Source organism: Notamacropus eugenii, chromosome 6 (genome assembly GCF_028372415.1).
Source record: "Notamacropus eugenii isolate mMacEug1 chromosome 6, mMacEug1.pri_v2, whole genome shotgun sequence".
NCBI classification, from domain to species: domain Eukaryota; kingdom Metazoa; phylum Chordata; class Mammalia; order Diprotodontia; family Macropodidae; genus Notamacropus; species Notamacropus eugenii.
This window is the reverse complement of record NC_092877.1, coordinates 364,125,556-364,152,824: the sequence shown is the minus strand read 5'-3', so window position 1 is coordinate 364,152,824 and position 27,269 is coordinate 364,125,556. Positions and strand designations below refer to the sequence as shown.

General features: G+C 41.2%; 1 protein-coding gene across 2 annotated transcripts; it reads right to left on the bottom strand.

Moving 5' to 3' along the window:
• Positions 1-273: 273 nt before the first annotated feature.
• SPTSSB (serine palmitoyltransferase small subunit B) lies at positions 274-22,866 on the bottom strand. Of its 2 annotated transcripts, XM_072618568.1 has the most exons (3): positions 21,623-22,866; positions 4,537-4,612; positions 274-1,860 (listed from the first exon to the last, which is right to left on the bottom strand). In XM_072618568.1, the coding sequence occupies exon 3, from the start codon at positions 1,833-1,835 to the stop codon at positions 1,596-1,598; it is 240 nt and encodes a 79-aa protein (XP_072474669.1). In that variant the 5' UTR covers positions 1,836-1,860; positions 4,537-4,612; positions 21,623-22,866; the 3' UTR covers positions 274-1,595. The 2 variants fall into 2 exon arrangements, with proteins under 2 accessions (XP_072474669.1, XP_072474668.1); XM_072618567.1 differs by lacking the exon at positions 4,537-4,612 and having other exon boundaries at positions 21,623-22,862.
• Positions 22,867-27,269: the final 4,403 nt, after the last annotated feature.

Below are 27,269 nucleotides of genomic sequence, written 5' to 3'. Positions count from 1 at the left end.
GAAGCCCTGGGTTCAGTTCCCGTCTCTACTACTGATGACTGGGGTGATCTTGGGCAAATCATTTCCCATCTCTGGGTCTCAGTTTCCTCATCCGTTTGGATCAGATTTTCCAGTACCGAATTCTATTTTAGAGAAATTTAATGGAGTCCATATTTCAGATGTAAGAAAGTAAGCCAGAAAGGATTGGATCAGGGAAAACCATACTCATTATAAGTTACTCAAAGCAAAAAGAACAAAATGCAAATCAAGATGGTCATGTGAAAACAACAATGATGACAACAACTAAACTAACTTTTATTTTTCAAAAAACAACATATCTGTGTTTAGATCTGGGTCACCTTCAATACATGCCCATATTTTTGACAAATACAAAAATCTTTCCTTGAACACAAAACATTTTCTTTTCCAGAGCTCTCCCAAATAATAATTTCTTCCTGATATAATTGTCCAAATATTGTTTGAACACTGTTTACCTCTCCCCTTTCATCAATACTAGTGCATGTCAGTAAAGGAAGAAAAGGGTACAAAGCTTCCTCTTTGGCATTCACATTTGAATCAGCAATACAATTAGAAACTCATGATAAACATTCCAAGATGATTTAATAAATGTTATTGCTGCTCTGCAAAGGAGCCACTGTATTAAAGCTTTTGGTTGGAGCCGTAGCCTTCCTGCTGTGAGGATATTACTTCCAGTCTAATTACCAGTTTGTCCTCCTATGGTCCCCAACACATGCTTTTCTTGCTCTACTGAGTGATAGCATAACAAAAAGCAATTTGCTTTTTTTTTTTAATTAAATTTATTTAGTTAGTATCATGCAAGGCAAGACAACTTTGGAAGACGTGGTGGCTGAATCGGCTTTGATCAGATTTCGTCTCTTGCACTCACAGTTCCTTTGAATGACAATAATGCCATGATTCTGGGAAACCATCATTGTTAATTTTAGCTCACTACAACCCCAGTGCTGGTCAAGGGTTTTTGGGGAAAAGATTGCACGAGCCATTTTCTATAAAGGTACAGCTGCCTCAAATCCTTCTTGTATATTTGAGGAGAAACCATTGGAGGAAAGGGCAGTTTTGCAGAAGATGCTGCCTTGAGGTGTTCCTGTAATTGGGCTCACATCTCTCGTACACTGTCAAACAGAATAGGGAATCCACATCCTGAAGCATTCCTTACAGAAATATCATTTACTTTTCTCTCTTGGGTACCCAAATGCCTCTCTTTCCTAGGGTCTTCATAAATGCCTGTCACTTGCTGTTGCTTACCAGACAGACTTAGATAAGAAATTGTTCTGATAGAAAATAAACTTGAAATCATGGATCTGAGGAGCAGACAGTTCTAATGTTCCTTTGTGAGAGAGTGTAGAATGTGAAAAGTATTTTTCTTATGGAGAAACTGCATTGTGGGTACTTGGTGCATATTGTGATCCGTGAATAATCTTTCCAAACCCAGAAAGTGGAGAGTAGTGCATAGATAAGAGTCTGTTGTTCAGGTCAGATGTTTCGAGAGGATGCAACGTTCACACAAACCAGAAACGCCTAAGCAAGAATACCATTATGTAATAGAGGAGGGCCTTCCCTATTGGTGTTTAGCAATTTTAGTTAGAGACAGAAGCAGTACTTTGGTCTCCAAATATTTCTGAGAAGAACTCCCAAGCCAGGCGTATGTGGATGGGTATGAAGACATAGGCCGTGTATACCACCATTCCCACAATGGTGAGAAAAATAGTGTTGAACATGGATCGCTCCCAGGGCTCCAGGACAGCGCAGCAGCTGATGATGGTGTACTGGTAATAGAGCCAGGCAAAGTAATCCTTCACGTACCTTAGATTCATCATGTCAGCCAGCAGCAGTCAATCGGACCTGTGACGGAAGGACAGAACTTAGTAGAACCACAAGCTTGACCATCAAAACATGAATCTCCCAGATTACCAGGCTAGATATGGTCAAATTAACACCCCAGTTCAGGGCTCTTTCAGGTCTGTGATTGAGTTCGTGGGGCCATACAATCCATAGATGGTCTTACTCCATGCATTACTTTGCAAAAAGAACCCACTCAATGTGCTAGATTGGAGGCCTTCCTCTGGTTCTCTCAAGATGAAAAATTATGGTATGATTCTGACAGGAAATTCACTGTATTAGAGATTCTTGGTTTGTATTATAAATAGGAATGTGAAGAAGGAGAAAAGGAAAGAGAATGTGAAAATCTTTAACCATGCCAGAAGGTCCTCTAGTAATAGGATTTGTAAAATTTTAAAGCTCATTATATTGAATCATGTTAGAAATGAATGCTTAAGTTAGAAATGATGTTTAAAGACACACAGACACGGACACACCTGTAGAGAAGGGTAAAAATTAACTTTTCTGTTTCTCAGCAGAGGAAATCCTAGTAGAAGATTCATATTGTGTGAATGAGGTCTAGTAGGAAAAACTCTGGGTGGGGCCCACTACACAACGTTTATGAGCAGCAGAAACTAATAGTCTCTTTGGCCTTGTAAGAGATCAATATTTACACTGTTCCAAACATGAAAGAATTTGTCTTGTCTTTTAAAAAAATCTTAGTAATCAACTGCCAATCAACATGCATTTATTTATTAGGCAAGCTACTATATGCCAGATTCCACGTTTGGTATCCCTGGAGATACAAGAATGAAACAAGGAGCAAAGAAAGTGGACCTGGACCTGGAGTCAGGAAAACCAAGTTCAAAACTAGCTGCAGACACTTACTGGGCTGTATGACTCCCACAATAAAAAATAAAATAAAAAACTTAACATTTTCCCCATCTATCAAATCGTGATAATAATATCCACTTCCCAGGGGTGTTGAAAAGATAAAGTGAGATATCTGTACAGTGATCTGTAAATCTTGGGGCAACTAGTAGTTGGTACTGCAGTAGATAGAATGCTGGACTTGGAATCAGAAGACTCATTTTCCTAAGTTCAAATCCAGCCTCAGGCACTTCGTAGCTATGTAACCCTGTAACTTAACCATGTTTGCCTCAGTTTCCTCAACTGTCAAATGAGTTGGAGAAGAAAATGGCAAACCGCTGCAGAATCCATGCCAAGAAAACCCCAAATGGGGGCATGAAGAGTCAGATAAAACTAAAATGATACAATAACCGCCAATCTTGAATTCCTTTATAAATGCTAGCTATCATAAGGAAATGAGTACACATATAAAAAAAAATATAATTAAATAAAATATAGTTAAATACAAGGCAGTTTAGGAGGTGGTGCTTGAGCTGTACCTTGGAAAAAAAGAGAGTGATTTTATGCATTGGAGGTGAAGAGCAAGTGCATTCTGGGCATGGGACATGACCCGTGCAGAGGCAGAGAGATGGGAGATGGAGGTCTGTATGGGTAGGGCAGAGAGAAAGCTGGTTTGACTGGATTACAGAGTGAAGGATAGGGAGCAGTGTAATGAGGCTGGAAAGTTAGGTTGGGGTGGGACTGTGTAGGGCTTTAAAAGCTAAAGAAGAGTTCATATGTTACTATAGAGGTAACAGGGAGCCATTGGAGTTTATGGAGGACCCTTCCTCTCACATGGCCTTGAATTTAACTTTCTTATTTTTGTTTGTATTTTACTCTTTTGATTTAGAGATCAACAAATCTAAGTCCCTTATTTTACAGGTGAGGAAACCAAGACACACAGAGATTGTGACTTGCCCAGGGTCACACAGTTAGTGAGTATCAAAGGAATACTTGAACCAGGTCTTCCTGACTCCAGGTCCAGAGCTCTATGCACAGCCTTTCCCAGGTGAAGGAACAGAACTGACTGCCATGTCAAGTCAATGCTTCTCAGGATTCCTTCACCTGCCCGCTTTCAGAGTGACTCAGCTGGAGTGCAGGTTCCATCCCCTCCCTCCATACTCCAGGGAGGGGAGAGACTCTGTGTCTAATGGTTCAGGGCCTGGCTTTGTTTGGATTTGATTCAGGCAGGAAATAAGAAGGGGGTGCTTTGCAGTAAGTACAGGAGAGAAATGTTCCTGATAACACCACACATGAGTCACCAAGTAGGGAGGAGTCCAGAGCTGTGAACATGACCAACCCTGCTCAGAACCCCCTCTCTCCTCCCTCCCCCCCAGCCTTCAGTTCACCTGGGCTGGGACCTGGAGCCACTTAGCTTCCTGTTCTTTCTATAAGGACAGGGGGGCATCATAGCTTTGAACTGTTCCACTGGGAGCTAAGTATCCTAAGGACTTTTGTGGGGCTTTTGTGTATCTTCTGAAATGTTCCAGAGGGCTAAGCTGCTTTCTCAGGCAAAAAGAAGAAAAAGGAATCCTCCAAATTTCAGGACTCTCCTAACAATGGATTCTACCCTCTGAAACAGATAGATTAAAATGTATTTTTATTTTTTTTCTTCCTGAGGGAAAAGAAAATTGATTCAATTCAGACTTTAGGAATCCAGATGGTCAGTGTCTATGATGGAAGGTTTAGGCTGGCAGAGATCTGGTTGGGCACCTCTTCTGACAACACAAAACCCCTTTGGGCTTCATATTTACCACATTAAAAAACGCAGAAATGGAAATAGTCACTTGCCTGTGATACAGAGAGGGTGAGTTATCTAAGGAGAGACATCATGTCTGTCATTTTAGAGCAGCTTTCTTTGAAGAGTCTGAAATAGAATACTCAGATAAGTAACTAGGGTGGGGTCGTGAGACTTTGAACTATGGTGCTGAATTTAGAATGCACTGAATTTAGAAGGCACCAAATTTAGAGGGCTGGCAGCTTGATGGTAGAGTGAATAGAATGGGTCTAGAATCAGGAAGACCTGAGTTCCAATCCAACCTCAGACATACTAGTTGTGTGACCCTGGGTAAGTCATTTAATTCTGCCTCAATTTCCTCATCTGTAAAATCAACTGGAGAAAGAAACGGCACACTACTCCAGTATCTTTGCCAAGAAAACTCCCAAATGGGGTCCTAGAGTTGGGTATGACTGCAATGACTGGACAACAGCAATGATTTCAGAGAGATAGTGTAGTGTGAGCATTTGAGTTCTGGGCTTGGAATCAGGTAGACCTAGGGTTGAATTACATCTTAGATATTTAAAACTAGCTGTGTGACCCAGGGAAAATTACCTCTGGGCCTCAGTTTCCATTTCTGTAAGGTACTGGATCCCATGACTTCTTAAGCCCCTTCTAGCTCTGAACCAATGGGCCTAGGAACATTTTCCGAAGATGCTGTATCAAACCAATTCTTATCCTTAACATTAGTCCCTCAACCTGAATATGGTACTCTGTATGTGCTCAGACTGAGGCAGAGCACTATGGGATGGCAACCTCCTTCATTCTTTTCTGTTAATGGAGGCCCAAGCTGGCATTCTCCCTCATGGCTTCCATGTCACACTCTTGAATCATGGATTGTGATGTCCACAAAACCTCCTGGATTCTTTTCACATGTTCCTTTTGCCTCCTAATACTTTATATTTGATCTTTTGCACCCAAATACAAGACTTTCATCTGTTCTTATTAAAATTCATCTTGTTAGATTTTAAATGTTTCATTTTCTTTAAATCATTTGGGATCCTAATTTCATTCATTCATCCATCCATCTATGCATCCATCCTTCCATCCACCCATCCATCCCAACCCCCTGCTGGGTCCTCAGGATATAAAGACAATGAAAAACAGTCCCTAACTTCAAGAAGGAGACATTCTACTGAGCAGATTTCACTAGAGTTAAATAATCAATCAATGAGCTGGCATTTGAAAGTAAAGAGAAGGAAGAAAGTAAACAACCCAAAGGGATCGCTTTAGTTAGCAGAATGGTGCCAGTGGTGTGCTAATAAATGTTTAACAACCAGCTCTCCAAAAAACAAAAACAAAAACAGGATGCACAGATGATACACCCTTGAATTTAATTTGCATTATTGGCATTTCCTCCATTTCTTCTTAAGTGTGGATTCTCAGCAGTGATTTGTAGCCTTTGCTGATTTTTGAGATGTAAATACTCACACTGAAAATTTAACAATCAGATTTTGAAAAATCAGTATGAGCAGGCTTCTGCACACTCTTGCAAGGAAGAGTTTAAGATATTCCTGAGACCTAAAGGATAAAAAAGCTAGCTTCTTCCACAAATTACTTGGGCATTCCCGTACAACATCTCAGGGAGGGAGAAATGACGCTGTTTGAAGTTAAAATATGTTTGCATTTAGACTAATACACAGCTAAAGTGCGTGAAGCTGGCTTTTTGGTAGCATATTGGGAAGAAACTGTCCTGACCTTGGACTCCAGAACATCTGTGTGACCATCAACAAGTGACTTAACCTCTCGGTGCTGACCTGGTGACCCTGAGACACCGTAAGCTACAGGGGACATGCTGAAAAACCAAACCCTGGAAATGTGACTGGAATTCTGGAAAAGGAAATAGTAACAGTGCCCAGGCTTCCATCCAGGTGAGGTTGTTCATAGAAGGGCACATGTGGGTGAGATGCACAAGCAAAGTGTTGTCGAGATGCTGTGGGAAGGAGCTTTGTTAGTTCCAACTCTCATGAATGTTGTTGGAAACCCACCAAGCTGAACTTTGACTGACTCTGCTATGGAAGGGCTCCTGGAGAGTGAGCTCTCTCTGGGGAGGATGCCAGCTTAGTGAATGATGGGGGTACTGGCCTTTCATGGTAAAATGTCTGAGGTCTGACTTAATCAAAGTGTGAATCACAGGGCCATATGGTTTAGAGCCAGAAGGGACCTTAGGAATCATCCAGGGCCTAGCACACAACCTCATGCCTGCCATTTATTTCATATGTATCTGGTAAATGAAACCAAATCCCCTCATTTTGTAGGTAAGGAAACTGAGGCCCAAAGGGATCTCATAGGTCATAAAGAGAAGAGCAAGAATTTGAACTCAATGTTTCTGATGAAATCCAGGGGCCTTTCCACAATAGCTTTGAGGGATGACATTTATAGAATGCTTAAACATTTGGAAAGTGCTTTACACATGTCATCTCATTTGCGTGTTATTCAAACTTGTAACTTTTATTATTATCCCCATTTTACCGATATGGAAACTGAGTCTCAAAGTGTCTATGGTTACGCAGCTAGTATGTGTTAGAGGCAGAAATATGCCCCAGTCCTTCCTGACCCCAAGCCCACTGATCTGGCCACTATGTTCCATTGACACTTTTAAAAATTAAAAAAAAATATATTTTATTTTTAATTTGTGGATTAAAACAAGCATTTCCATAACAGTGTAATACAAAAGATAATTACACACGAAATTGCAAATCTAGTGTGTATAATTTGTCATTCCTCTGAAATATAAGTGATCATGTAAATTTCTTTTTTTCCTTCTTTCCCCGCCCCCCTATCCTAGAGATGGCCTCCATTAGACACAAATGTGTGTGTGTGTGTGTGTGTGTGTTTATGTAGAGTTATTCTAGGCATACTTCTATCAGTATCAGTTCTTTCTCTGGATGCAGATAGCATCTATCTTCATATGTCTAATTTGGGTATTTATAATAGTCAAAATTATTTATTCACATGAAGTCCATTCCATTGCCTCTTAAAAACAAGTTCCCATTGGAACTTTCCTCCCCAAAGGGCGGGTGTAGTGATACGCAGATTTAATGCAAGTCATTTGTAACACGGAAGGTTGATATATATCTTGTTGCTTCACCCACTGCCCCCTCAACCTACCCCAGTGTCTTTGCGTTAGTGATTTAGAAGAAGCCCTTTGACCTGATGCCTTTTTGATTGTATCAAGAAGGAATGGTAAGGGAAAGGTTTTCCATTGCATTGTTGGCTTTTTTGGCTGTACGGTAAACTTACCTGTTCATTTATGTATGTACTTAAACAATAAAATAGCAAAATTACCCAACAGAAAAGAAAGCGACTTGGTTTTGGGTGACTAATGGATTCATTTTAATGTCCTATTGACTTGTCAAGTCACGTCCAGTTGTTTTGAGAAATAACAGCCTGGCACCACAGACTTGCAGAACAGATATTTGCCGTAGAAGCTGTTGTGAATTTAGCCAGGACTTCAGTGCCAAGGGTGAGTGTGTTGTCTTTTGCTGGTATGCAGTGTTATTAGTTCAGAAAAAAATCATTATGGATGGAGTCTCTTAAACTGAGTAACAAACGAAGTGGGAAAGTTCTCTGAATGGCTACCATGCTAATGACTGCTGAGGAAATGGCACTTGAGTTAGGCTCTAATGGAGGAACTTGGTGGGTGCAGAAACAAAGGGAAGACATTCTGTGGGGGAGGATGATGGGAGGATAGGAAAAGAGGGAGAGGTAGAGAGGGGCAGAGACAGAGACAGAGAGATAGAGAGGGGGAGAGACAGAGACAGAGGGGAGATAGATGTGCACAGACAGAGACAGAAAGGAGAAAAAAAGTGACATATGGACAGAGAGATGGAGAGGGGCACAGACAGAGACAGAGATATAGACACACCGACAGATATACAGAGACAGAGAGAAAGGAGAAACAAATTGACATGGGCAAAGTCAGAGAGAGAGAGAGAGAGAGAGAGAGAGAGAGAGAGAGAGAGAGAGAGAGAGAGAGAGAGAGAGAAGAGAGGTGAACAGAAGCAGAGAGCCACTGTCTCATCCCTTTGGATAAGGTGGCATGTTGCCATGGAAAGTACTCTGGAATGCATGCAGAGGATCTAAATTCAGGTTCTGACTTAGCATTGATGTAGATGAAGTAAAGTAAAGTAAAAGTAAAGATCAAGAAATGGTGATTGAGAGGGTAAGTGACTTATCTAAAGTCTTGCTGCTAGACTACTTGAGAGCCAGGGCTGGGATTCAAACACGTCTCCTCAAACAATTTCAGTATTTTTCTACCACAGCATTATCATGCCTTCCTTTGCCTTTAAGCCTTCTCTCGACTGCTCCAAAGACCACCTACTCTTCAGTGTCAAGCCCTTCCCAAACCATGCCATCATACCTGCCATCATCATTCTCTCCCTCCTCTGACAGCTGGTGCTGAATCATACACTACCTTGTATTAAAAAAAAATTCTGACCTTAAGAATTCACACGCAAAAAGAGAGCAGTCTCACATATAAAGTAGACCAGAAAAAGCAGATTTTTATGTGAAAACATGAATCTTTTATGTACAACTTGCTTTTTAAAAAAAACAAGACATATATATATATGATAAATTTACTGTTTGTTACTTCTGAAGCTGTCCTGTTTGTTTGTATTCCTCTTTGAACTTCTGCTCTTCAGTGCATTTTAAAGGTATTTTCGTGGCCCTCTTTTATTCCCCCCCCTCCCACTTATTTTTGCAACATTTTGGTCATTTAGAGCTTGAATTTCTTCCTTTAAAAATTGCCTGCTCATATTCTTTGACCATTTTTCTATTGGGAAATAGTTATCATTCTTATTTATTTGTATTACTTTTTAAAATTTACTTTAACTTTCATATCTTTAGCAGAGAAACTTGCTGAAAAGATTATTTTTTTCTCCCCAGCTACCTGTTTCCCATCTGATTTTAACTACATTGATTTAGTTGGTACTGTTTTGCATTTTGATTTAAATATTTTACGGAACTCTATACCTAGAAAGGGGGCAGCTAAGTGGTGCAGTAAATCCTTTCCAAAATGGGGATGAAAAATGACACAGGACTTCTAAAAGCATCGTATAAAATTCTACATGTAAAGTTATTTGAACAACTTAAGCCAGTTTATAATCAGAGCTAACACTTTTCTAGCTCTTTGAGGTTTGCAAAGCATTTTACAGGCATTATCTCATTTGATAGAGTAACCCTTTGGCATAGATGCTAGTGTCAACTCCATTTTGCAAATGTGGAAACTGAGGCAGAAAGTGGTTGTGATTACTCAGGGTAACATGGATAAAAGCTGTATGAGGGAGGAAAATGTTAATAATATTGATGATAATGATAATAATAATTTAATCCCAGATCAGGTCTTCAGCAAGTGTTTACTAGATGGATAAATGAATAGACTATTATGAATAATTTAAAAATTACTTTTGACCCTCAAGAGTATTTTCAGTTGCCTAACATTTCGGAATAGAAGAGTAAGGGGAAGAGTCCTGAATTTGGAGTTAGGGGATTTGATCCCCTACTCTAATATTACCAGCATGACCTCTAGGCCTCCATTTTGTTTTGACCCGCCATAACACTAAGGGCCTGTATTTCATGAGCTCAGGCTCTAACATCCCTTCAATACACCGTGAGAATGAACTTCTGATTTTGTGCAACGAGAGTCTCAGGATCTTGCCGGGACACACATTCTAAAGACAAGGGCTGATCTTTCCCCTGGTCCCCTCTGAATATGCGCTGTGTGGATAATGAAATACTTACTGAAAGATACATGACTTTTATCATCAAGGGCAACTCAGGGGAAGATGCCATTCCATTTAAATAAATGATGAAATGATGCCGAAAGAGAAACCTCCTAGGATCCAGTTAATCTATAAATAAGACAATAGCCTTTCTGTCTGTCTCTCTCTCTCTCCCCCACCCCAATTCTCTGCTTCCTCTAGGTCTCTTTTTCTAGGAATTGCCATTATATCAAATTCCTTCTGCCTCCTCCCATAGTGCCTAGCATGGTGTTGAATACCTAGGGGCACTCAGTAAAGACTTTTATTATTATTTGGAGAACAGCAACCTGAACTTGTGGCTACTTGCATTTTGAAGGTCTGGATTGTAGACACCAAAACAGATGGGTTGATAGCCAGCAGGGTCTCAGGACAAATAATTAAAAGAATCATTTGTGGACACTGGGAAGAGGAACTGCGTATTACTAGGAACCTAAGAATGAATCATATTAGACAAACTTTATTTCCTTTTTTTGCTAGAAAGACTGAGGGAACGTAACTCGGTTTCTCTTACAATATCCCTGTGGACAATAAGGATAAGTGTTGATCAGATGATGCTATAACCATGTGGATTTGTAACTGGATGGGCAATGGTACCAGAAGAATGTCAACCAATGTCATTTGAGAGGGAAGCCTCCTCTGGAGACATGTCACAAGACTCTGTGCTTGGTCCCATTCAATATCTGGCTTGTTTAAAAATTTCATTAATGACTCAGATGAAGACAAGTGAAACCTTCTTACCAACTTTACAGACTCAAAGCTGGGAACAATAGGTAACATGCTGAATCACAGAATGGAGATTTTAAAAGGTCTTGGCAGGCTACAATACTCAGGACAACGGGGTGAAATTTTTTTCAGGGATAAATGTCAGATCCTGCAGCCAGGTTTAACAAATCAACTGCAGAGTTACAGGCTTGGCAGCTGCTGTTCATGAGAAAGAAAAGACCCAAGGACTTTAGTTCACTCTGTGGTAGGACTGCCAAAAACGGTAATACTGTCTTAATTAATGAATGAAATTAATTAATTAATTAATAGAAGTATCATCTAGAATTAGGAAAGTGATAGTCCTGTGGTTAATTCTACCCTGTTCAAACTACATTCCTTCACTGTTCCTCCCTTTCCCACACTCTGTGATCTAGCCAGACAGCGCTTCTCTGCTTTCCGCAACACCATGCCTATACACTGGCTGTCTTCTATTTAGAAGCAGCTTGCCATGGAAAGTACTGGATCTGTACTCAGAAAAACATGAGTTCAAACTAGATGTGTGACCCTGCTCAAGTCACTTAACCTCTGTCTGTCTCAGGCTCTTTAACTATAAGATGGGGATGATAAGAACACCAATTGCCCAGGGTGGTTGCGAGGATCAAACAAGATGACATTTGTAAAGCACCTAGCACAGTATCTGGCACATAGTAGGTGCTTAAGAAATGGTTGTTTCCCTCCTTTCTCATGGATGGAATGTTCTCCTTCCTTACCCTTATTGCACAGAGTCCCGCTTTTCCTTAAGGTATAGCACAAGCATTAACTTCTACCTGAAGATTTCCCTGATGCTCCAAAGGCTAGCGTTCTCCCTGTCAAACTACCTTGTAGCTAATGATGTGGTATTTAACTGTATTTTGTTCTCTTTACGATTATTCATAATATATTTACACAAGTATTTCTGGTCTCTCTCATTATAATGTAAGCTTTTTGTTAGATGGGTCTAAAGTTTTGCATTTATGTTTCCAATGCTTAATTAAGCCTAACTGATTGATTTGGAGTTACATAAATGTACATATATATGTATATATTAATTCCTTTGCATAAGTTTTTAAGGGTTCCATTAATAAGATGGAGGCTATTTAGAAGGCAAGCAGTTAAAGAAAACAACTCTAAACCAAGTTTCCTAAAATAGTTCGAGAAAGTGATCGTGTTTATCTTGGAGAAAATAAGGCTTAAAGGGGAGAACATGGTAACTTATATCTGATATTTCAGAGCTATCATATTCAAGGAGGATTGACTTCATTTTATGTGCTTCATAACTAATACCAACAATTGGTAGTACCATGGAGATGGATTTTGGTTCAATGTAAGACGGACTTTGTAACAATTAAGGGTATCTGTCTGCTCAGAGGCAGTGAGCTTCCCAACAGTGGGAATATTCAAGCAGACGCTGGACAACTAACTGACAAAGGACATGTTTTCTTTGTCAGGGAGTTGGATCAGATACATTCTCATGTAAACACAAAGATTCTATGATAAATCCCCATGGCCTTATGAAGATTACTTTGTTGGTAAAATCAGCTTAAAAGACTAAGTACTCTGAGGTGGGATATATCTATAATCTCAGCTGTTGGGGAAGGTGAGACAGGTGGATCTCTTGAGCTCTGGAGTTCTGAGCTGCAGTAGGCTATGATGACTGGGAGTCTGCACGGAATTGGGTATCAGTATGGTGAGCCCCTAAGGAGCAAGGAGGACCATTGGGTTGACTAAAGAAAGTTGAAATAGCCAGACTCAGAAATGGAGTTGGTCAAAGCTCCCTTTCAGACCCATAGTGGGACTGAGCCAGTGGTCAGCCCCTACACTTCCAGGCTGTGCTAGATGGGGAACCTAGTCTTAAAACAAACAGACCTAAATTCTCCCGATTTATTTCATTGCTCCCATTTGAAGAGCTCTTTCTAGATGAATCTGGGAGCCATATGAAAGATTTTATTTGTAGGCTCACGTGTAGATATCAGAGCAGGAAAAGTTCAGTCTAATAGTTTAGTAGGTCAGGAATGTGTTATCTTTGCCTGAATTTTCTCATTGGTGCTTATTTCCTAACACAAGGAGCAAGTATCTTTGTTCTAAATTAGAACCTGAATTTTCTGCCAGTCCAGATCAGAACCAGAAGGGCCTGTTTGATTTTCTCATTGTTTAAAGTTTGGGGCAATAAAAGATTATCTTTGGAGTGTTAGATGCCGATTGTCCATACATGGCTTTTGCAGGAGGAGCTGAGTTTTGTCCCTGAGCTTCTCAGGATTAGGCTTTTAGCTTTCTTGTACTGCATCTATCAGATTGATCTGAACTGTGCTCACAACCTTCTAGTCAGCCACTCTTTTATGAGGATGAATGACTTTATAGATGCAAAGCATTCTGATGTTCTGGGGGGAAAATAAAAGTATCAAAGTACGCATAGAGTTCATATTTCCTGAACAAAAATTCTGGATATGTTCCCAGACAATATGGGTTTCCTATTGTTAAGCAACATGGCTACAAACATTTCTTGTGACTAGGCATCTCGAATAGGTTTAAAGAAAAAACCAGAATTTATTCCCACTTAAGCGTCCTTCCGTTTCCTCATCTGTAAAATGGGGAGAACAGCATCTACTTCATAGGGTTGTTGTAAGAATAAAATTCAGTGTTACTTGTAAAGCTCTTAAAGGGCTATGTAAACACCAGCTATTAAGCATTTATTAAGTGCTTACTATGTACCAGGCCCTGTGTTAAGATACAAAACAATGATAATTGTTGTTAAGGAGTTCTTATTGCAATGGGGAGACAGCATGTAAACCATGTTGTATATACAAGATACATACAGGGAGGCTGGAAGGTTCCACAATGTTGTAAAATGGTAGTTTATTATAAAGAATGAGATTTGTCCTCTGCCTGTTAAATGAGGGTTATTTCACTTTATAGCAAATGGGTCATAAACAGTGATATTCATTTTTTTTTTTGAAGAACGAAATCACACAAAGTTAGTCTATATAGGGATGCCAATGTATCTTTTTCTAACTAATAATAGGTGAATGACTGTTGGGTTAAGAATACTTCAAATGGAAAATCATTTTTAGTTTAATAAAGACTGCTACTGCTCTCTTGTAAAATAATATTATGATTCAAAAAAGCAAAGTTGGCAAAGCAAGGCTAAATTTTCTGAGACATCTAAATGTGCATTTCTAACCTATGTTTAGCACATGCCTTGCACATAGTAGGTACTTAAATATTGTTGACTTGTTGCCTTTTTTTGGTGTGTCATGGGCCCCCTTGGGAGTGTCTTTAGACTCCCAGAATCATGTTTTTAAGTACATAAAACACAAAGGATTATGAAAGAGGTCAATTATAATGAAGTATAGCTTTGGAAATATATTTGAAAAAAGACAAGTTCATAGACTCCAAGTTAAGAACCCCTGATCTAAAAGGAAGAGCACTGGTCAAGTTTCCATTTGGCTCCAAACCAGAATGGAGCCTAGGTTAGTTTCACAGGAAAATTGTTTAATCTTCCTTTAATGTCACAGCTCTGGCTGTGGATACTGTGTCAAGACAACCAGTTAGGAAATGAAAAATATTTTCTACTAGCCAGATGATGAGCCTATGTGTGGTAAACAGATATTTAGATTGGCTTTATTTTTCCCTTCCTGCTTACTGATTGGATTTTGAGATTATTTTAGTGTTGTGTCACCAGACAGAGGAGTGACTCCTGGTCCAAACTGCGTGTGAAATGCGACTGTTAGCACTGTGCTGTAATTTCAATCATGCCACTATCTAAGAGAGAAATAGTTGGAATCTCAAATTTTGGGTCACTCCAGGCCTTATGATAAATGTGGTTCTCTACTCCTGGCTAAGTCTGAGGGTTAAGACTTATAGGGAGTTTGCATCATAGAGTCACACTTGGACTAAGAAGTCAACTTCTTGAGCAAAGGCTGGGGGAGGTATGGTCTCCAGGTCATTCCTGTGAAAAAGATCTAGGGGTATTATTGGATAGCAGGCTCAAAAGAAATCAACAGTATGATGCACCATTTTAGGCTGCAGGTGAGAGAGGGACAGTGAGCAGGAGGAGAGAGGTCCATAGTCCTCTTGGTCCTACATATGGTGGATTTGGGGTATGACATTCAATTCTGGGCACCATGTTTTAAGGAGGTGGTAGATAAGCTACAATGGCTCCAGAAGGATGGATCAGTTGGGATAGTGTAAGATTTGGAGATTATACCATAAATGAGCTAAATGATAGAGTTGGGGGAAAAAAATGGAGGATTTGGAGGTGGGGACCAGCATATATTTGAAGGTTGTCCTATGGAAGACAGTGGATAGAGTGGGGCCTGAAGTTGGGAAGACTCATCCTTCTGAGCTCAAATCTGCCCTCAGACACTTAGTAGCTGTGTGATCCTGAAAAAGTCACCTTACCCTGTATGTCTCTATTTCCTTGTCTGTAAAATGAGCCGGAAAAGGAAATGGCAAACCACTCCTGTATCTTTGCCAAGAAAACCCCAAGTGGGGTCACAAAGAGTTGGATGTGACTGACCAATGACTAAACAAGAACATAAGGAAGAGGGATTAGATTTACTTTGCACCACTCCAAAGACTGAATGAAATGGAATGGATAGAAGATACAGAAAGACGAATTTAGGCTTGCAACAAGGAAAAATTCCTTACACTTAGAGCTATCCCAGAATGGAAGGGCCCACTCAAAATGTGATGGACTGTCTCTCACTGAAGCCTGGGTCACCATGTGTGTGGTATGTTCTAGTGGGCTTTAAAAGTAATTGTATTTTACATCATTTAAATTTCAAGTCCTGTGCGCAAGTGCCAGATGTTCCTATTAGTGTAATGACTTGCCCTATGTGACGTTAATGTTCTTAGCTCATTCTCTGTGATAACTGGAAGAGAATGAAGGGAGGCCATACAAGTTGAATCCATTCTTTTGACCAGTAAACAAGCTGCCTACACTGTTCTCATTTCCACCTTGCAAACAGAGGTCATTCAAGTATTGTTTATTTAGATAAAAAGCCTCATCTTGGTATTACCAACTTTGTAAAGGGCCACTGAGGAGAATGTTGCCTCCTTAGAGCTACAGACAAGACTCACTTTCTGTCTTCTCCATATCACTCAGTTGTGCTTTCCTTTCTTATTATTATCTGTAAATATTTACTCAGGATCTATTGGGTACAAGGCACTGGATAAGACATAATGGGCCTCTTATTGAACAGTTTAGGGCAAAGATGTCTATGTGTTTGGCGGATGGAGAGACAGAAAAAATGGTAGGTCACAAGATGGCCAGTTGTGGACCTGAATTCGATCACAATTCTGCAGTCTTCTCATTCAGAAACCCAGGACCTCTCCAATGGATGTTAATTTTTGACAGTCTTGTCAAAAATTGCTGACAGTCTTTGGCTAGATCTTGAGAATTCCTTATTCAATATCTGAGTTCTACTCATTCTTGCATTACTTCTTAACTCTCCTTTAGTTGGTGAGCTAGATTCTGATCTGGGATTAGATCTGCTAACTCTGAATTAAATTAGACTGAATTACAACAGAATTAATTATTAGACTATATCTGAGTTGCACTGGTTTGTAAGTTCTTTGAGGGCAGGGACTATCTTTGGCTTCTTTTTGTATCCCCCATGGCTTAGCACAATGTTTGGCACATAGTAGGTGCTTAATAAAAGCTTACTGATTGATTTTTTTGATTGACTTGGAAATCAATTTTTTTTTCCTCTTTTCACTCTTCTAACTCAGAGTAGAAAAGATTTACTAGGGCAGGTATCTGGGAACTGGAGACAAGTATTACATAAGAGAATTTCCACAGATGGCATTTATATAGTACCAGGCTCTTCACCAGGCAATCTACTTGCTCTTTTTACAAATATTTTATCCCTCAATTGTTCGATCTCCACAACAACCCTAGGAGGTAGGTGTTATTGTTTTCTCCATTTTAAAGTTGAGGAAACTGAGGCTGACAATTTAAGTGACTTGCCCAAGGTCACATAGCTAATAAGTATCTGAAGCAGGACTTGAACTCTCATTTTCCTAACTCTGGACCCAGCACTCTATCTACTGTGCCACAACAAACCCATGAGGTGAGTACTAGAGGTGAAATAATTTGAATCTTGAAGATGACTTACCTTTGATTTCACAGCTGGTGAACGGTCAAAGATGGGATTCAAACCTAGTTACTGTTGAGGGGACCTCCTTCCTGATGCCAAGCTGCCTCTCACTATGATTTTCATACATTCACAGCACATACTTTCTTAAGAGGTAATTCTAGGGTGATTCAGTGAGAGGACTGATGGGGAGCCTTTTCCTTGTATCCCTCCCACACTGCCTTGCCTCTCCCTGGTCCATCCCTTCTGGACATGGGCACTCACTGTGGCTTACTTCCATGTGCCTGGATCCTTTAGACCTCAAAAAACCTCTGCCTTTTAAGTCTGGGGTTCTGACCACCCCAAACTGGCTCTTTGTAACCTCATCCAGACCTTAAGAGCTAGTTTCCTGAACTGCTATGGCCAAAATAAATTCTTCTTCTGTTGACCAGTCTTGTGGTGATATGCCTCTTCTGATTTTTTCCGGACTATTTCTAGGCCTTCATTTGAAGTCTTTCCAGTCTGGTAGGACCTATTTTAGTTTATTCTTCGTTGGTAAAGCTTTTGAAGTCCCATAGTCCCTTTTATTCTACAAGAAAGTTTTGGAAAATGACTTTAGAGGAGGATAGATATGTGTGAATATGTGTATATGTATTTGATCCAGATCTGAGATTTCATCTGTCTAAGCTCTTTCAACTGATGCTATCAACTTTTACACGTTAACTGGCTTGTTCATGGTCTGCATAGCAATCCACATATGTGTGAATTCAAATATATAATTCTTTTTGTTTTATTCATTACATTTTTTAAAATTTTTTCCCCTCATTAATATGTGTCAGAATGTAGAATGTGTCAGAATCAGGAATTGATCCCAGATCTTTCTGAATCCAAGACTGGTTTGGCCTTCTAAGCCATTCTCTCTCTCTCTCTCTCTCTCTCTCTCTCTCTCTCTCTCTCTCTCTCTCTCTCTCTCTCTCTCTCTCTCTTCTCCTCTCTCTCTCCTGTTTTCCCTTTCTCTTCCTTTCTTCCACCCTCTTCTCTTTCCCTCTTTTTTCATCTCTCTCTTTCCCCACCTCTTTCCTCCTGTCTCTCCTCTGTCTTTCTCCCTCTCTCCCTCCCTTCATCTCTCTTTCCCTCCTCTATCCTCCTTTTTTTCCCCTCTTTCCTTCTCTCTCTTTTTCTCTAACTTCTCTCTCCCCTTTCTTCCCTCTAACTTTTCTCTCCCTTTCTCTCTCCTCTCTCTTTCTCCCTGCTTCTCACCCTCTTCCTTTTCCCCTTCCATTGTCTCTCCTCTCCACTGTCTCTTTCTCTGTGCCTATGTCTACTTCTGCCTCTTTTCCATCTGTCTCTCTTTTTTGTGTCTGTCTTTTCATATATCATCTAATAAGTTAAAAACTCATAGTAATTAGAACTGGAAGGGGCCTTAGAGGTCATCTAACTCTCCATTTTACAGGGGAAGAAACTGAGGCATAGAAAAATCATATGAGTTGTCCATAATCTCATGAGTTCCAAATGGCAGAATACAGATTTTACCTGTGGTCCTTTGACTTTAAATCTAACACCCTAGTCTAGTGTCTCATCATCATATAGAGTAGAACTGGCAATTGGAGCCTACGCCAATGGCAGGTTCTTCTAATGTACAAACATTTGTTACAGACTTAGTAATGACTGTGCTGTGTTGTTCAAAGGCCAACTTCACTCATTTTGGAGCATTTCTGGGTAGAAGCATAGCAACTCTGGAAGACCAAATGGGGCCATTATTTGCATTGGTGGAGAGCATGCCCATATTGACAATCTAATGGATCTTTCTTCAAAGAATTCATATGCATATAAAAAATATATATGTCTATGTACATTTGTACATATAATACATACATACATCTATAATTCTCCAAATATTAAGGACCTGCTGTGTGCTAGACACTGATAAAGATAGAAAGAGAAATAAGATAACTGTCCCTTCCACCACCTCACTGCACCCCTAGTTATGCCGGAGCAAATTTTGGAAACGTACAAGCATTCCAAAGAATGAGAAAAGATTGATGAATAGCACTGCTTTCTAGGCAGCTAGGGGGAGCACCTCACACTCCATCTACCACCATGACTCCTTTTCCTGGCTTTTTGCCTCTTCTTCATTTTGTTCTTACTTTTGGCCAATGAAAGGGATCTCAGGGAGATAATGCCTAGGTCAGAGTGAGGCAGAAAAGATAACCTAAGGGTCCCATAATTCTTTCATGTCGGGCCATAATATCTATCCATTTTTCTTCAAAAACAATGTCTGGAGATTATATAGCATATAGACCTATGCAAAGCAGTGCCAGGTGTGGTCACAGGTCCATTCCTGGCACAGCTTCACTGTTTCAAAAGTCTTGGTGTGGCTTCAGAAAAAGTCTCTGGGAAACCACCCATGTGGTGGATTAAGCCTTGGTGTTGGTGAGCTCCAAGTTACAAATTCTCTGCCTGTTTGTGACCGTCAGATTGCCTCCTCTCCCCTCCACCCCGAAGGGTGGGTCTCAATTTTTTCAGTGATAAACTAGGGGCAGAGATTAAGTCTGTACTTTCACTGGTACAGGGATCTCCTGTTCTTCCTGGTGAGTGACTCCCCCAGCCACAATGTGTCAAAGGCACTTCTTGAACCCAGCTTTTCCTGGCTCTCTACTAGGCTATACTGGTCTCCACTGAGAAAGCATTTAATAATAATATACTGGCGCCTATAGGATGCAGACCAAAATTCTTAGTCAATCCAATATAGTCAAGTCAATCCAATATAACGAAAAAAATTTCCCTTGCAATACATGGGCAAAGTGTTATAGATTTAGATCTGGAAGGATCATAAATTGTAGATTTAGAACAATAAGGGAAAGGATATTAGAGGTTATGGAGTTCCCCTAATTTACAGATGGGGAAACTGAGGTTCATAGAGGATTAAGTGATCTGCCCAAAGTCACACAGGTACAAGTAGCAGGGTCTAGATTTGAACTCAGTTTCTCTGATTTCAATTCAGGGCTCTTTGGTACTGACATAAGTCAGTACCAAATAAAAATAGTACTTGCCCCAATCCTCATGGAGTCTAGTGGGGAGCATAAAAAAATGCATATAGATACTAGTTGTGAACCTTTTCTGCTTCAGGTTCCTCATCTGTAAAATGGGACGATTGGACTGATTGGGCCCTTCCAGCTCTCTGACCTTATTAACATGACTGAAGTCCAAAGACTCAGAGTTCAAAGGGCTGAGGGCCTTGGGAAGCCACAGGATGGAGGTAACTTCTGAGTCTACTAAGCCTACCAATGGGAGCTCAATGGCTGTTGACTTCCAACTGAAGCTGACAATCACATCCTGTTTACTGACAGTTATCTTACCCTTCAGTTTGATAAGCCAGTCTTAATTGGTTGCTGAGAGTTCTAGAATGGCATACAGACAGTGAATTTTATTCTAGTGCCCATGAAATTTCATTGGTGCAGATAGGGATTTCACCATAGAGTATATGCTCCATCATGCATATCCAAACCATAAAAATCTTAGGTTTATTTCAGAGCATCATGGGAACAATGCAACTGCTGAGTTGAAATTACACAGACCTCTTCAGTCTCTGGCTCTGTCTAGAATGGTCCTTAGAAAAGAAGAATCTTCTGGATTCCTGACTTCCACATAATTCAAACAATTAAGAAAAAACTGCTTGTAGGTCAAATACTTTGTCTGAAACTGCCCTCTTGTAAGTATACAAGGATGTGCTTTTGGGGATGGGAGCTCAGGTGTCTGGTCTTTCAACTTTTCAGAAACTCACTTGCAAGTAATTTCCTGCTCTTTCTTTGATATGATTAGATTTGTAGGGTAGATTCAATTTATATGTAGGCAGGGCACTTGGGAGGAGCTTTAGCTTTGGCTCAACTGGTGTTAGGATCCAGTAAGACCCTTGCTATGCTCGAAACAAACTTTGGCCAAGGTAGAGAAACTGTAAACATCCATGTGCATCTTGAGACGATGCATCTTTCTTACAGTCTTGGGGAGATGTGGAAAAGGCTCATTGCTGAACTCCTTCAGTTGCATTTCCTTGATTGCAGGCAGAGTATCACTGATGGTAGCTACCCACCACAAGCTGCCTTACAGTGAAAAGGGAGAAGAATGACTAGGGAAGTAAAATAAACTGGAGTGTCTAGGTGACCTTTCCTTAATCAGTCAATAAGTGTAAACACCCTATAAGTGGACAGGTAGTCAAAGTACCATCTGAGGAATTTTGGCTTCTCTTTGGACAAAGTGTCCATCACTTCAGAGTATAAAGTTTGGTTTCTCTTTGGGAAACAGCCAAGTTTTTTGAAATATTAAGAAACAGAGCAGAAAGCCTATCCTTTCCCATGAGACTAAAGTTCAGTCAAATAGAACAAATTATGTGAAAGTACTTTAAAGCCCAGCTGGGGTCTTTGTGTTTCTTTGTAAAAGTACAGAATTCCATCCCAGGGAAACTAAGGCATGGTCCATAAAAAGAAAAGAAAAAAGGAAAACCAATAAAAGTAGGAACTTACCTCTTGTTCCAAGTGGATGGCCCTGTGGGCTGATGAGCAGTGTGGACACTGGCTCCCTGCTGCTTGGAGTTACCGATGGATTTATCAGCCCGAGGCGTTGCTTCTGACTCACCTTCTGCACTGTTGTTAAAACTCCAGTCTTGCCAGGCTGATTCCAGTGATTAATTATTGACAAAAGGAAAACACTCCGCGGCAAACTTGTTTCCAACTGAACTGCCCTGAACCCTTCCAGGACTACTCCGAGATGATGCTGTCTCTGCTAGACCCCTCCCCACTTCCTTTATGGTCCGAACTTCCTACAGGCTGACACACAGTGTCTCTGCTCTCCCTCTCTCTCTCTGTCTTAGGCAGTCATTATGCTAGTCATCAGAAGAATGTAGCTAAACAACTTGTTAAAAATTAGTATTGCTAAGGCTACTTCTCAGTCCTCTGGGAGTCAACCTAGTCCCCAGCGGTGGATGTGGGGGCGACTGACTGCCTCTGAGGGCACCGTGGACATAGAGAAGCCACAGAGCGCTCCTGTCACCTCAGTGCCGCTGCAGTAACATCCAGAGTGAAAACAAGGATGGGGAGGGAGAGATATACATTCCCCTTCCCCTCCCCCTCCCAAGCCCTCTGGCCGAGAGCAGGGGAAAATGATTCTATATGGCATAGACTTTAAATGGGTAGGGTAGAAAACCAGAATGGGAAGGGAATGCATCACCTTGGGCTCAGAGGCCAGTGTAAAACTGCAGGGGAAATGTTCATGCTTCCTACCATCCATCCATCTGCAGACTTCTGCAAAGGGGAGGGGAAGGGGGGGTACCCACGCAGGGCACATTACAGCAAGATTGCAGGCAGCAGAGAGCTAGGCATGAGGTTGTGGAGCAAGCCAAGGGTGGCTAAGCGAGTTAGCTTGGAGCCAAGCGGGTGCTCGGTCGGATTGCTTTTAGAAGGAAATGAAGCCCCTGACTAAGAACTGGGATGGGAAGGACCAGCTTTGGTGTCATTGAGAATGCAAATAAAGCTTTGTCATGTGGCTGGGTTTCATCTTTTTAAAGATATACTCCTCGGCTTGGCGGAGAGGAGCCAAGCACTAGGTCCTAGGCACTGCGGGCTTGTCTCAGACTCACAGGTGGGGGGGCGGCAAGAACAAAGATGCGCTTGAGCCCTGGGAGGGCAATTGGAAAGGGATCACTGCGGGGTGAGGATTTAGCGTTCACACGCACGGGAGAGTCAGCCCTGTTCGCTGGGGATCAGGGCTTGTGACCAGGCACTCTCTCCAGTAAATTTCCTACATTGGAAAAGGGGGATGGGGGGAGGGGACCGCGTTCCCTGAACACACGGGGTTGGGGGTGGGGTAGGGGCTAGGAGGACCAACCTCTGCATTGGGGACGGAGCGCGCTAGCTCATCCTTGCGCGTGGCGCAGTGTTGGGCATCGGTGGGCACAAATGCGCAGAGCCCCGAGGCTCCCTACCTGCGCGCCCGGTCGCCCGCTCTTGACGCACCGCATCCTGGGGCAGACGGCCAGCGATGCTGGCAGAGGCAGGGAATGGGATGGGCGGAGGGAGGACGTGAGCCACAGTTCATCCCAGCAGTTGGGCCCGGGCCGCCCAGCCTCAGGAGCCCCAGGGACTCAACCCCGGAGGTGCGCAGGGGCGGAAGCGGGACTTTGGGCTGCCTGCCTCTGCGTTTGAAGGCAGTCAGTGTGGATGTTGCTTGGGGTATGTGGCTGTGGGTGGGGGAGCAGGGCAGTCAGGGGAGCTGGATTCGAATTCTGACTTCATCACTCCCTCACTCACTGTGCTGGACAGGTCAGTAACCCTTCCTCTTCTCCAGGCCCTCAAGTGTAAAATAAAGAACCAGATGGCCTTCCGCTCTAAATCTGCGATCTTACCTTCGGTGAGACGGCAGCAGTTACTAATAGGTATGGGAGAGGAGCAGGGAAAAGGCAGGGGGTGGCTGCCATGTTTTGACTCAACAACGCTTTATCAAGGTCTGCCTGTGGGCCACCGCTGTCTCTCACCTTTCCTTTGAACCACATATAGTTGGGCCAGGGGTTAGTAAGCCCGAGTATTAGTTTGGCATTGTCTATTTTCCCAATCTCTTTCTCATCCGTGGTTGTTGTATTTGTCCTTCATTCTTAAAGAGGACCATGTCATCAATATGATGCCATGACTTGCAGTTGACTTTGATTTGAGTGAGGGAGGGCTGTGCAAGGTCACCAACCTCACTTTCTTCTCCTGAGCCATTTGGCCTGGTATTCAACAGGGCTACTGGAGATGACCCAGAATGCAATGTGAGACCCTGGCCCTTTCAGGCTAAGAGTCTTATCACAATCTCAGTTTGAGTGAGATATACCCATTCAATGAATAGACTTCTTTAAGTTACTCAAGGAATGGCCCCCTAAATCAAAAAACAAACAAACAAATTAAACTGGGAGGGGAAGACCCTCAGGGGGTCTGAGTAAAAGAGATATAATTACTATTTAATTATTACATCCACTCTGTGCTGTGGGTGGGGACTTGTTGTCCATTCTATGAGCTCCAGGGTGAATTGGGTTTAAGGCTCAATCTTTGAGCAAGAAATGTAGCTAGTAAACCCAAAGGAAAAAAAGCAGCTTTTGGTCATGGAATTTACCTTTCCCTGGGCAGAACATCAAAGGAGAGGGTAAGATAGGAAAGAAGAGGAGAGGAGAGGAGAGAACCTGATACAATTTGCTTATTGAGATACTCTCCCTTTTCCATCTACAAAGCTCAGTGGGGCTAGGTTTTCTTTAAATACCTCAACTAAAGCAACGTAGCACAACAGAAGGAATGCAGAAGCAGTTAGGAGAATCTTCTATTACGCCAGACATTAAAGAGGCTCGCAAAAATATGTAAAACAGTGTTGCTCTTCTCACTAAATGTCTTTGTTTTGGAAAAGTTATTTTTCGTAAAAAGATCTGTTAACTCATGATGGGGTTTATTTTTGTTATTTTAAAATGAATGAATACATTAAAAATTCAATAGTTTTAACTACTAAGATGGCAAATATCAATAGATATAACTCACGTAAAGCTCTTAGGGAGGGAAATTTTTTAAAAGTATAAAGGGATCCTGTGACCAAAGAGTTTAGGGATGGAGATACTCCATCCATTGTAACAATACTTACCTGGTAAGGATGAGAGGTGAAATAATAATAAGTATTTCATTCTGGTTCAAGGAGTGGTGTCTGCCCTAAGAGAACTAAGAACCTACACAATAATCTTTAGTTTATGTAGTAGGGGATGAGATACAGACATAGAAAACTAATTCTCAGTAACAAATGATGTTAGTGTGTGAACTTCAGAACAAAATATCATGTGTTGTGGGAGAGGAAGGTGGTTACCACTGGTCTCTTCTTCCCCGTGATGTACTTAGAAGTAGAAGAGATTCCTTAGAGCACAGTGAAAGAAACCCAACCAAGTCAAATATCTCTCTTGTCTAAATGCAACATGTCTGAAATAGAATCTATTCCCTTCTTCCATAAACATGCTCCTTTTCAACAAGCCCCTCCTCCTCATTTCGGCTGCTGAGGTTCACTACTTTGTAGTCATCCCTAGCTTTTCCCGTTCTTTTGTAACCCATGCAGTTGCCAATCTTTTTGACTCAACCTTGCATCTGTCCCCTTTTCTCCACTTACTAGCTGTTATGGTAGCCATGGGGTTAACCTGCAGCAGAAATAACAGAAGATAGAAACTGGGGAAAAAAGGATTGGGTGAGTGGGTGGGCAGCAGCAAGTCTAGATTCAAGAATGGGTTTCAATGGTTTTAGAAGCAACCTGCATCGCTGAAGGTCACCTTTATAATATGAATGGCTAACCTTATGTATTTAGAGTTTTACTCAGAAAGTGTAGGGACTGACAAGAAGAACCCTTGTGGAGAAGGGATTCAGATCAGAATTACTGGCTATCAGAAGGGTTAATTCATTCCCCTGGGATGTCACAGAAATGCTAGACTTGCATAATCTGCCAGCAAAGAATGACATCAGTACAAAAGGATGGGAACTGTTACCAGAACCATGGAGAAGCCTACACCTCTAAAAACTGGGATTGAGCTTGTTCAGAGCTAAGTCAGTGTATACCACTGATATAATGAAGGTAAATTCATTGTAAGAGTGATGTTTGGGGAAAGTTAAATGAGAAGTGAATCCTTCAAAGTATCAAAGAGGTGAAAGGAGAGTGACAATATAAATACAAAGTTGTCTATCCCTGGACAAGAGGGGTTATTGCATTTTTGTTGAGTGCTGAAAGTTTATTCTCCATAGCGGTGAGCTAGAGCTACGTGAATCAATAAATAAACATAGATTTCCTCTATGTTATTCCAAGACCTTTAGCCAGTCATAACCAAGGGAAGGCTAGGGAATGGCAATGGCCACCAGCCTTGTTAAATATGTCCCCTGGACTTTTGTAATAATTTTCTGCACTGGCCCAGAACTGGATCTCAAAGAAAAGGAACACAGTCACACTTACCTCTAATCTAACTACAGAGTTTATTAATAGAATAGTCACTGAAGGGAAATTCACTCTTACAAAAAGATTATAGGGAGACATATGGTTCCACGTCACCATCCCTTTTGGGTCCCAGTCTTTATTTGGCTCTGAGAATTGAAGCCATGCATGTCATGACATACAGGAGGTTGGAGCTATGTAGACTACAGCCCAGTTCAGGGTGGTGGTCCAAAAGTGTTAGGGTTAGTAGTGTTTTATACAGAGGGCCTTTTTTACAAATGCACCAGTCCAGGGTAAGTAGACTGTGGTACATTTGAATACGTGGATCATGAACAAGTCAGATAAGGAAAAGCATGTGGCTCAGTTGAATTACTTTGGCATCTCTATATTCATAGATTTTTCAGTTAGTATGGCTGTTTGTGTTTGAATGGTCTCCTTCCTCCTTCTGAGGAAAGGGTTCTGGTCCATTGGGCCTTCATTAAGTCTTAATTGGTCTCTCCACTTGCAACTTTTCCTCTCCCCACTCCATTCTTTACACAGTTGCTGAAATCATCATCTCAAAGTTCTTGACTGACCAAAGGATTCCACTCCTCCAGAACCTTCAATGGCTTCTTAGTTTCTCTATGATGAAATACAAACTAATTTGCCTCATAGTAAAGACACTGTATGATATGGCTGCTACCTACTTTTACAGCTATCGTTGCTGTGATTTTTAACTTATTGCAGTGTAGCACTCAGAACCTAAGGGATCAGAGAAACAATTACTTTAATAAAAACATATCCAATGTCACTACTGTAAAAGCAGTTTCTAGAATGGTAATAGACTGTATAGGGAGGTAAAAGTAGGTAAAAGCCATTGACAATGGCATTGAGAGCAGTAAGCAAGAGAATTCTGAGAAGTGATTATTTTTCTGTTGAATTAATAACTAATTATTGTATTAGGTCAAGGTTTTTTCCCTTTTCTCTTCCTCATCCAGAAATCAACCAGTATGGGAAATCTTTCTAAAAGCATTAGCCATCCATGCTAGTTGAGATCCATCTAATCAAAGACAGTAAAAGAAATTCTAAGTTTGAGTTAACGGGTACATTTCTGTTCATTGTGTTTTCTCAGATACGTCTGATATGGAAACTGACAAAATTTGGGTGATCCAAGTCATGTATCCCAACACCCTCATTGTAATATTCATTCATTAATTA